Source organism: Poecilia reticulata, chromosome 14, assembly GCF_904066995.2.
Source record: "Poecilia reticulata chromosome 14, P_reticulata-male-v2, whole genome shotgun sequence".
Classification (NCBI taxonomy): Eukaryota; Metazoa; Chordata; class Actinopteri; order Cyprinodontiformes; family Poeciliidae; genus Poecilia; species Poecilia reticulata.
The window spans coordinates 16,097,038-16,109,300 of NC_088843.1; the positions used below are offsets into that span (position 1 = coordinate 16,097,038).

At 42.4% G+C, this 12,263-nt stretch overlaps 1 protein-coding gene across 4 annotated transcripts in view; it reads right to left on the minus strand.

Annotated features, from left to right (window-relative positions):
• Positions 1-6,647: 6,647 nt before the first annotated feature.
• Positions 6,648-12,263, minus strand: part of mtmr4 (myotubularin related protein 4) — a 47,057-nt gene continuing 41,441 nt past the window's right edge. For all 4 annotated transcript variants that reach the window (XM_008428111.3, XM_008428112.3, XM_008428109.3 and 1 more), the window contains 6 exons: positions 12,001-12,171; positions 11,626-11,780; positions 9,463-10,777; positions 9,123-9,233; positions 8,896-8,984; positions 6,648-8,239 (listed from right to left, as the gene is read on the minus strand). In XM_008428111.3, coding sequence (XP_008426333.1) covers positions 8,062-8,239; positions 8,896-8,984; positions 9,123-9,233; positions 9,463-10,777; positions 11,626-11,780; positions 12,001-12,171 — 2,019 coding nt within the window. In that variant the 3' untranslated portion in view covers positions 6,648-8,061. The remainder of the gene's footprint in view (positions 8,240-8,895; positions 8,985-9,122; positions 9,234-9,462; positions 10,778-11,625; positions 11,781-12,000; positions 12,172-12,263) is intronic.

Consider the following 12,263-nt stretch of genomic DNA (forward strand, 5'->3'; position numbering starts at 1 on the left):
TTAAACAGCACTGGAAATGTCACAGGAAAAATCTTTTTCACGTATTAGTTTTAAAGACAAGATAGGAACATCATAGCTGTTTATTAATATCGTCTTTATGTAAACTGCTATGAAATTTGTGGACTTGCCGTTTTAAAAATGTAGAAGTCAGTTTTGTTCTTCGCCCCAACTCTGATCAGTTTCAACCTCAATATATTATTTATTTGTTCATTTAAATTATGTTCATTTATTTGTCCATCCAAATTAAGAGTTATTTATTGCAGGTAAGACATTACTGGTATGTGATCACCCTGTAGGATCCCAATTCCAAAATTTGGGACTTCCCCTTTTAGCAGCTTTTTGTGGCTCATTAATTCACTTGAGCAAAAAAAAAAAGTTTAATAATAGACAGTTATTATATTTATATACTTACCTTTATAAATAATAGTGAGAAAACTCGAGATAACATGTTTTAGTGTTCAGTGGTTGAACACAGAGGATTCACAATGATCACTCATACACCAGATACATTATTTACAAAATTATGACAGCAGACGTTTTACTTTAAATGACAAATAGGAAACTTGACAAAATGTTAAAACCTTTAAAAAATATAGAAAAATGATATTTCTGATGAGCAAAAATACAAACGTTAGCTTCTGTATTCTGTGTGGGATGACAAACACTCTTATGAGGGTGTGTGTGTGTGTGTGTGTGCTGCTGGCCTGAGGGGCTAAAGCAGCAGCGCTGCTTGTTTATGCCTTGGGCCGGCTGTGATTTTGCCTCAGTATGCTGCATCAGTATCAGCAGAACTGATGTGAGGAGCTCCAGATGTACTGCAGTTGGATTTCATGAGGACTTTCTGCACTTGAACCATCAATGTTTTCATATATAACATGGAACAGAAAAAAATCTCAACATGCTTGGAGAATTTAGCACTTATATTAGCATCAGTGTGGTGGGCGACGGGTTTAACAGGGAGCGGGACCAATTATAAAAAAAATAAATAAATGCCTTCACTCAGATTTGAATAATTTAATCATCATTTAGCTTCAGCCTAAAGATTTTTCCAATGTTTCTGATCTTTTGAGTCAGGATGTTTTCATTTACTCGCTCTGATGATTTATAATTTTGCACGAATTCATATAGTTTAGGACAAATTCTAATCTAATTTAAGCCGGATTTAAATTTGACCAGACCCAAAGGAGAAATTAGAGATTTAATCACAACACAACGACCAAACAATGGATGAAGATGTTTAGGACATATTTCACCAATACGATTCTCACCTTTGAACTGCTAGCATCATGGAAAACTTCCCACAGGTGTCAACAATCTGAAGGATCCACAGGATGGACGGGAGGCACAGACACCCATCTGACCTTGACGGCCCTACTGGACTCATCAAACTACAGTTTAAAAGCTCACCCAGGATGAGAACTGAGGAAATCTTTTTCCTTTAATAATCCTTACACGTACAGACATTTTAATGAATTTTAAATCTATTTAAACTCGACAATCAAAATCTTGTAGAAGCCAGTTTAAATTCAAGCTGAGTATTTGTGAAACCGATCCCATCTGACGAGCTCTCGGTGACCTCTGACCTGACTCAGGAGGGATTAGCTCTGCTTGCATACACCTGAGAGAAACGTGTCAAAAACTGTAAATTTTCAGGCGCAGCGCGGCCGTGGAAATGGCCGTAGTGCAAAGGTTTGCAAAAAATAAAAATAAAAATATCGCAGCACTCCACCTGAACTTTTCCAACCATAAAAAGTTGGGAGCTGTCACCTTTTATTTTCATTCACCTTGTGGAGCCCTAGATTAGCATCAGCTTGAATTATTGATCATGCTGAGTTAACATTAACAGCAGTTCTTCTTAAAAGCAGGACTTGGCTTGTGTTTCACTTCTGGAAAAAACGACACGCTTCCAAGTAACTGCAATGAAACTCTGTGGAAGTCCAGCCCTCCTGCAGCCGACGCCAGAAATTTACATACACTGAATAAAGATATTTTTATCTCGCTGTCTGAAGTTTAGTCTCACCAAAGCTTTCTCTTTTTAAGTTAGTTAGAATTAGCAAAATCATTTCAATTTGCTAAATGCCAGAAAATGTGGTCAGATCATTTTTTTTAGAGATGATTCAGCAATTTTCTTTGAATTCAGAAGTTTACATATTTGGTCAGAATCACGGATAACTGTGTGACTTTTTAAGCATCATGAGACTCATGCAGATTAACTTCTACTTTCCTTACAAGTCTTCCAAAAAAAAAAAAAAATATATATATATATATATATATATATATATATATATAAAAAAGAGGAACTTTATTCACTCATACCAGAAAAAGAAATGAGTTAATATCTCACTTTGAAGTCACGTAAAACTCTTGATTTGATTGGTTGAAGGTTCTGTGTTTGTGTTTCTGTTGGTGAATAAACGCCATCTAGTGGCATCAAGAGTCGCTGCAGCAGCCACCGAAGACTAAAATGAAAGGAAAAAAAAAAAAATCTCCCGGACAGTAAAAGCTTTTCTGTGGAGTTGGGATTATTCCATGCTTGCCTGAAAAAATAAACAAGTAGAACAAAATGAGTTAATGTTCACGCATGAATTTTCTGAGCTCAGTTTACCTCAACACTCTCTGCATCAGGTGTCTCTATGGAGTAGCAGCAAGAGTAAAGCTGAAAGCGTCCCGTAGGAAGTCCTGTTTACAGTTCCCAACAAGCCGTGTAGGGGGCGCTGCAAACTTGGGAAAGTCTGATCAAATTAGATCGAAATGTAATTTTTGTGTCCCAGAGCAGCATCTAAGGCAAAAAAAAGCAACACTTCAAATCACCATAAACACATTATCTGCCTGTGAAACACGGTGGTGGCAGCATCATGCTGTTGCTGTGTGGTAAGAAAACCTGATAGAGACTGAGTAACACTTAATGTTTACCTCCAGGAGGCAATATGAGCATCAGATCAAAGCCGTTTTGGAATGACCTAGTCAAAGTCCAGACCTGTGGTAAGACTTTAACCCTTTCATGCATGAATTATGATCCTTTGTCAGGATTTCTTTCCAATTTTTTATTTTATTTTCTTAAGACAAAAAAAGGTAGGAAAACCTTTGTAAAAAAAAAAAAAATTCTTATGTTTTTTAGATGATCAATTGCAATTTTCTCCAAATACATAGTTATTATTTGAAAAATACATCAGTAGTATTGTTCGTTAGGGGTTATTTGATGTCACAATTTTTGTTTTTTTTTTACTTGCAAGCGTCGTCTACAGTTGAAGGAGGGACCGGGTCGGACGGCGTGCTTTTGTCTGTCGGCCATATTGGATGCAACAAAAATTTCTTGCATTTGCAGCTGATGGCCAGCAGTTGATGGTGCATTTTATGATGCATTAGTGTCCAATTCAGTGGTCTGTGTGCATTTATAACATAAAAATCCACAAGACGCACAAGAACATGGCTTTTAGACAGCTGTCCACTGTAGTGGCCACTATGCATGAAAGGGTTAAAAAAGTCTCTCCATTCAATCTGATTGATACGGAAGCGCATTGCTATCACGCAGGAAAAAAAAAATTCGAGCGCTATCACGTTATAACGTGATACGTATCTTGTTAAAACGTGATACATATCACGTTATAACGTGATACTATCTTGTTAAAACGTGATAGTTATCTTGTTAAAACGTGATATGTATCTTGTTAAAACGTGATATGTATCTTGTTAAAACGTGATAAGTATCTTGTTAAAACGTGATATGTATCTTGTTAAAACGTGATATGTATCTTGTTAAAACGTGTTACGTATCTTGTTAAAACGTGATATGTATCTTGTTAAAACGTGATATTTATCTTGTTAAAACGTGATATTTATCTTGTTAAAACGTGATATGTATCTTGTTAAAACGTGATATTTATCTTGTTAAAACGTGATACGTATCTTGTTAAAACGTGATAGTTATCTTGTTAAAACGTGATACGTATCTTGTTAAAACGTGATAATTCTATGTCCAGGAAGTGGCGGTATTATGCTAGGCTAGTACAGTGGCTGACATGAATTGGTCAGGTTTCCCTTCATGTTTGGTCTACACGGATATGGATGCTGTGGTTAAAACCATTAATAGCTACTCTGAGCAGGATCCTACACAGAACGGGGCTGCACAGAAGGAAACGTCAGTTTGGTTCTCTAGCTGTGGCGGCGTTCCTGACTGTCTGGATCGAAGCTGAAATTGGCTTCCGTTTGTAGCTTCTGATTCGGGAAATGGCTAAAGAGCGATTAGAACGGAGGCTCAGATGTATTTGCTGAACATTTTCTGTAAAACATTTTTATTGAACAGTACAATAGGTGCATAACGGCAACGGCTGTTCGTAACCAAGCAACCAAAATAAACAGAAGGCTAGATAGTGGCAAAAGACAAAAAATTAGATCCTGTTAAGCATACTTAAAAATAAAAGACTTCCTCTCTCTTCCCTTTGGTCAAAATAAATCATAAATAAAGCTTTGAATTTAATTATTTTTCACATCACCTTTTTGTAATTATGTACAATCAAGTTACATTCAGTAAATAATAATAAGCATTTAAATTATACTTAACATATGACTGTAATTAAGTAACTCCGTCCATTTTCTTTACACCCTTGTATGTTAGTGGGCTCAGGAGGGGTGTTGGTGCCTATCTCCAGCTGACATTCTGGGCGAGAGAATGCCAGCTGGAGACATTCCCTGTCACAGGGCATTCTGTCACAGAATGCCCTGTGACAGACTTTGTTGCCCAGTCTGTCACAGGGCAACAAAGAGATACACACACACACACACACACACACACACACACACACACACACACACACACACACACACACACACACACACACACACACACACACCTAGGGACAATTTGGAGAGGCCATTTAACCTGACAGTCATGTTTTTGGACTGTGGGAGGAAACCGGAGTACCCGGAGAAAACCCACGCATGCACAGGGAGAACATGCAAACTCCATACAGAAAGACCTGTGCCAGGAATCGAACCCAGAGCCTTCTTGCTGCAAGGCATCAGCTCTACCAACTACACCACTGTGCAGCCCTGTAAATAAGTAACTAATCATGGAATTAGATTTAACATGCAAGTGTTAAGAAATCACCTGATATGCTTTAAAAACAAACATACATCGACACTTCAAATCTGGAGTAGATTATTCTACGCCAATGGCAGAATATTTCAAACCTAGTTTGTGATTTGTGAAACCTTTATCTGAATTGTGAAACTTCAAACATGAGAGATTTAAAAACCTTTTTGTATCTGGAATGCATTATAAATGAACTATCACATTTACAATATTTGCTATTATTTTAACTTTCTGTTTTCTTTCATTTTTTTGTCCTAGAGCACCTGCCTTTCTGTTTGGCTGTTGTGGCTTACAGGGATGCATTTTAACTTGAGAGGAAGTCTTTTATTTTGAAGAATGCTTAACAGGATCTAGTTTTGTCTTTTGCCACTATCTAGACTTCTGTTGATTTCGGTTGCTTGGTTACGAACAGCCGTTGCCGTTGTTCAGCAAGTGTACTGTTAAAAAAAATAAATCTGAACAGAAAATGTTCAGCAAATACATCTGAGCCTCCGTTCTAATCGCTCTTTAGCCATTTCCCGAATCAGAAGCTACAATCGGAAGCCAACTCCAGCTTCGATCCAGACAGTCAGGAACGCCGCCACAGCTAGAGAACCGAATTGACGTTTCCTTCTGTGCAGCCCCGTTCTGTGTAGGATCCTGCTAAGAGTAGCTATTAATGGTTTTAACCACAGTGCAAAGCAGCATCCGTATCCGTGTAGACCAAACATGAAGGGAAACCTGACCAATTCATGTTAGCCACTGTAAAAGCCTAGCATAATATCGCCACTTCCTGGACATAAAATTATCACGTTTATACAAGGTACGTATCACGTTTTAACAAGATAACTATCACGTTTTAACAAGATACGTATCACGTTTTAACAAGATAACTATCACGTTTTAACAAGATACGTATCACGTTTTAACAAGATACTTATCACGTTTTAACAAGATACATATCACGTTTTAACAAGATACATATCACGTTTTAACAAGATAACTATCACGTTTTAACAAGATATGTATCACGTTTTAACAAGATAGTATCACGTTATAACGTAATATGTATCACGTTTTAACAAGATACGTATCACGTTATAACGTGATAGCACTCGAATTTTTTTTTCCTGCGTGATAGCAATGCGCTTCCGTAGATTGAGGCTAAAATAGTTTGTAAAGAATCTGGTGGAAAGATTAGCTAAAATTGTGCAGATTTTACACCATCATCAGGTTTTTCTCTAATCTCAGAATATATTAATACAATTAGCCTTTCAAAACTTTCTTTTGTAAAAAAATAAATAAAAAAAGTTGAAAACCAAGAATCTTTTTACTTTGATGGTCTTTTGTATCAAAACCGACAAAAAGCTCTGGAGGTGAACACTGAATCAGGATGTTTTTATTTCATACTGCCAAGTGTTCAGCGTCTCAATATAAAAATTAATGCTTATTTATTGGGATAAATGTGATATTAACTCTCTACAATGGAGCAGCCGTTTCCTCCATGCTGACGTCACTAGAAGTGCTTAAAAGGCTGAAGGTTTTGGGAGTCAGTGATTTTTGACAGACACAGGTATCGAGTTGATATGATGGTTTATTTTTAACTCATGGGATTTCAGTTTTACAGTGCATTTTCTTTACAACAATTATTAGGTAACGGGTTTTAGCCATCACTACTGATCAGATAAGAGCTTGTTACATTTTTGATCGCCTTGAAAATTTAGACTTCGATATCGTGCAAAAACAACATCGCAAACATTACACAACGGTTAAACCCAGAAACGGTTTGCTAATTCAGTTATATCCCATCGTTGTCTTTATCTAAACTCAACAATTTGTTAATCTTAATTTAAATCAGTGTTATTAAGCAGCTAAATATTTGCACCAATAAATCATACACAGACGTAGCCAATTAGAAACCTGCTGCTGTTCAGAAAAAAAAAAAGGCTTTTAAAAGTAGACAAAAACCAAATATGGCACTATTGATTCAAGAAACAACCAGTAGACACAAAAACATTTTTTTAGGGGGAGGAAAGAGATGGGAGACAAAAGAAAAAAAAGAAAAAAAAAAAAAAGAAAATCTGGGTATTCTGTATCCAGTTCACAAGCTTGAGATGTTCAGACGAGAGTTTCGGCACAAAGTCGTCACGGAAAAGCCGCCAGCACCTTTAAAATCTCACATCCCGACTCCCGTCTTCCACTTTCCTCTCAGCCGTCGTCTCCGAAAAAACAAGCGGCGATGTTCGGGGCGTCCGACGCCGCGACCGAGCGAAGCAGCGACAAACACAGAACCACGTTGACTGTGCACACACAGAAGGTCTGAGAACACGCGGCAGCGACAAACACTTAAAGGACTCCAGCGAGAACGGAAACGGTATCCAGTCTTCCCCAGGGCGCGTTACATTCCGGCTCTAAGGAATAAGATGAGTTAGCAAAGTAAACAGCAGATTTCTCCCTTTTTGCTCAAGTTTGGTCTCCCTCAAATACACAACAGCTAGTAGTGCACAAAATAAAAATACAAAATTAGACTTTTAAATACTGTAGCAGCATTGTTTTTCTTTCCTCTTTTAAAGTCGCCTCCAGTGGTACAGGCGGAGGCCGTCGGGAGCCCCCACCCCCGACGCGCGAAGGTAGAGCGATTGTCCTCTGGGGAGCGAGACGGAGTCCAGCCAGGATGGTGGACAAAGGAGGTGGACAGAGACGGGACGTCATGTCGGGGTGAACAGAGGGGGACAGGGGGCAGCAGGACGCTGCAGCGCTCCGGGCTGAAAAAATGTCCCAACAGTATCATCGTCACCTCCGCTTCCCGCTAACCTGCGTCACACCTTCTAGTCTCGGGCGCCTCTGCGTTTCAAGACAAAAAGTCTCTTTCGTAGCCCCTCCGTAGCCATGACGACGGCGCATCGAGGAGGTCGCCAACGGGGTGTCGCTCTGCTCCAAAGCGAGCAGGGCGGAGCAGAGGTGGTCGCCACGCGTCGCTGTGCGTCCTCTCAGCTGGACGCCGTGGCGATGGCCTTCTTGAGCTGCTGGCTGCGGATCTCGCGGGTGCGACACTCCAGCAGGTGGTCGTGGCAGGTGTTGCACACCAGCACCGGGTCGTACAGCTGCTGGTCCGGGATGGGCAGCTTCAGGTGGCAGCAGTCTTTGCAGAACACGTTACCACAGTTCCTGCAGGAAAAAACCCCCCAAAAAAACAAAAAAAACAATGGGGTTCTGACTGCAGGTCTAAAGATGTTTCCTGCTTGAAAACGAACAACTCGGTCAACAGATGTATGTAGCGGCTCAGATGCTAAATGTTTGACGCATTTATGGAAAGAAAACAAAAAAAATTCCATAAAATTTTCTAATAGTGGTACAGAGATGACAGCGGACATAATCAGGCTTTTTTTAAAAATTATAGTTGGTGATCTTACAGAACCGCTGTGCATTTAACACTTTTGAATGACAAACTCAACTTGTGTGCATTGTTCCAAAAAGCTGCTGTTACAAATAAGCTGCTCTACACAAACTGGTGTGATGCAAAAAAAATTTATAAAAAAGTCTCCATTACACACATTTCAATACGGTTGAAAAAAACGTTAATCCAATATAAAAACCTTTTATCAAAAACGTATTTTTGAAATTGGTAAGCAGATTAATTTTTGTAATTTCAATTTGCTCGATTCTATTTGAATGGAAATGCAGTTTACTAGTCTGGTCACTTCTGAAGGTAGTTGGTTGCACTGGATACTTTACTGGTATCAGAGTAAAGCAGGTAAATTCAAGTTTCTGCTTGTAATGACTACATTCAAATATGTCGTCATATTTACTGATATAAGCCCCACCTGCAGTGGTGACGCCTCTTGGCGATCCAGAACTCACAGTCACAGTTGAAGCAGTGTGAGGCCATGTGGTCGGGGACCCACCTCGTCACCTGTGTGTACACACACACACACACACACACACACACACACACACACACACACACACACACACAGCAGTGGAGGATGTCAAGAGCTGCTCCTTGACAGGACAGAGAGACAGGATCTGTTTGTGGATGAAAGACGCTGACCTCTGTGTCCTTGGGTTCGACTCGATCCCAGCTGCCCTCAGACAGACGGTCCTCGCTGTGGGTGGACAGAGAGTCCTCCTCGTTGCTGTTGTCCGACTCCCGCAGACACGTCTGGAAAACGCCGGACATTTTAGAGGACACGCAGTAACAGACGCTTAGAAAACATCTGACAAAATGTGATGTTTATCGATTGTTTCATAATTGGTGGCTGAACAATGTTTTTATGACGTAAAGCACTTTGAAATGCCTCGTTGCTCTACAAAGAAACTAGACTAGAAAAACTGAGAAAAATATTTATGAAATCTGCAAAAAGAAGAATGATGAAGAAGAAGAAACTCACGATATCGTCCTCGTAGTCGACGTCCGGCTCGGATGGCGGGGTGCTGAACTGTTTGCTCTCCAGCCTCATCTGCAGCTGCCTCACCTGCTGCCGCAGCACCTCCACCTCCTGCTTGTATCCGGCCTCGATCTGCCGCAGCCGCTGCTGCACGGCGTCCAGCGGGACCGGCAGCCCGTCGTCGTCCAGGTACGCCGGGGCGTGGGGCGGAGGCGGCGAGCTGGAGGCCGACGGGGAGGAGTACGATGCCGGCAGCAGCTGGTGGACCGCCAGGGAGTAGCTGAGGCTGCGGGCGGCGCTGGAGCAGCAGAGCGCCTCCCTGCGGCAGCACTGCGAGCCGCTGGCGGCGGCGAAGCCCTGCGAGCGCAGCAGCTTACCCGGCAGCCGGCGGCTCTGGTAGCCGCCGGGGTGCCTGGAGCTGGACTGGACCAGACCCGGGACGGGGACACCGTCCCACGTGGAGCCCAGCAGAGGCAGGTCGGACAGCTGAGAGGTCAGAGGTCGGAGGATGGAGTCTGTGTGAGCAGCTGAATCTATTGGCGTTCTCCCTCTTCCCTTCACCGGTTCCGTCTTTGAGCTGTCCTTGTCTTTCTGCGGCGACTCGTCGTCACTGGAGCGGCTCTGGTGGAGCAGAGGGAACGAGGCGGGCGGCGGCTCGCCCTCATCTGTGAGCGTCTCTGTGGAGTCGTCCATGCTGGCCGTCTGCTGCCTCGCAGCCAGCAGGGCGCCGGGCGGCGGCAGCTCGTCAGCCTCGCCGTCGCCGTGTCCGTTGGTTAGTAGGGTGGAGGCGTTGGCTGCAGGCTGGGTGTTTTTGCAGGGCAGAGGTAAGCAGGGCTCTGGCTTGTGGGACGGGGAGGCGGGTTCTGGAGACCCGCCCGGACTCTCCGCCTCCAGCGGAGGAGACGGCGGCAGCGGCGGGCTGGGGGTCCGAGGCGACGCCTGGTGGAGGACCGGAGTGACGAAGGCAGTCTGTGAGCGAGTGGGGGAGTCGCAGACTGGGGGGAGCGGCGGAGACGGCAGGGGCTGCGTGGTCAGACAGGGTTCTTTCTCTGCCCCCGATCCACTTTTGTGGTTCTGGTCCAGACCCGGACCAGCTGCTGGTGGCGGCGCCGCTTCCTCGTCCTCCTCCTCCACCTCGTTGGTCAGGTCGTCCTCAGAGTGGCCTGCAGATGGGTCGTCCGCCGCGGCCGAGGGCTCTGGGGCCGGGCGGCCCTCCTGGCAGTGCTTGTTCAAGTTCGGGTCACTGGATGTCCGGGTCAGAGGAAGACCGTTCTCCAGAGCGGACAGCAGGTTGTCCATGGAGCGAGTCTTAGGAAGTCTGGACAGAAAATGCAAATTATTTCTCCCACATTTTCTTATTTGGGACACTAGAGGGCAGTATAACTGTTTTCATTTCCCTTAAAGTTCGTTCACCTTATGACTCCAAACATCAATAGTTTTTTTTTTATGATTTTATCACAAAAAACCAAAACAAAGATCAGGATTTGTCCGTTTTCCCACAGTGAAATTTAAGAACTTTTCAAGGTAAATTTGTTTTAAAAGTCAACACAAATGAACTAAAAATGAAAAGCTTCAATTGTGATGTCATTTATTTCCGTTATTAATGTCTTGTGATATTCTACATTGTAAGTACAAAAAAATTTACATTTTATGTTTTGAAAATTCTGAAAAACAAAACAAAAAAGATCCTCCGATTTTAATGATGTATAAAATATAAGCTAACCTTTTCAATTACACAGATCAATAACTCTGAGCCATTAAGAATAATTAAATTAATGTAATAAATGAAAAAGAGCTCAATAATTTCCATTCTGATTAATATTTTTTGAAGGGTAATTTTCTTTTTTTTAGTGTCGCCGTAAACCATTTTATTTATTGGTTTCGAATGCCGTGTTTTTTTTTAATTAGTTTTGGTTGTCGTGTCTTATTTTGGATATTTAAAATAACTTCCAGTGTTCGGCTGCAGTGAAACTCAGGGAGGCTGAATTCACATGCCTGGCAAACATTTTACATGCTTCACTGCAAATTCATGCACTTAGTTCTGGTTTATTACCACATTTAAAAACCCAATAAAATATACTGAGGCCTGTGGTCATAATGTGATAAAACTGGAAAACTTTAAAGAGGCATGGATACTTTTGGAAAAGAGACAAACGGTGAACGTACCTGTCCAGTGAGCGGGAGGTGAGCTCGTCTCCAGCGGCACATGGGGGGAGGTAGAGCTCCACAGACTCGTCCACAGCTGTGCAGGGGGACGAAGTGGGCAGGTAAACAGCTGTCCACAGCTGCAAGGCCCGTGTGTGGCAGACTGGCTGCAGCACCTGGCAGACAAGATGCAGGGACAAACGCAGCAGCTCAACAGCAAGTCATGATTGCGGATTATTTTGTAATTTGTTTCCCAGAGACAAAAAGTGAGAGTTGCTCTTCTGATCCTTCATTAAGTAACAGGAAGTCAGGCATGGACGACTAAAGCAAACCCGCAAAAATATTTCAGATAATCACAAGTTTTTAGTGAGTATATAGTATAAAATCTGGTGTTACCACATCGTGGCCGGGAACGTAGAGGAAATTCTGGAAGTTCTTGTTTCCCGCGCGGAGCAGCGACCACACAGAGCAGGTGCGCTTGTAGATGTTCTTTGCTTCTCGCTCTCGAGCGTTGTTGCACAGAAATGTGCCGTAAAGACAAGAGTAGGTGTGCTGCACCAACTTGACCTGCAACGAAGGAGGAGGATGAGTCACGTTGGGCCTGTTCAGGACATTTTGTCTCTCTTGGCGCCAAGCGACGGCAAAGTAGCGTAAAAACG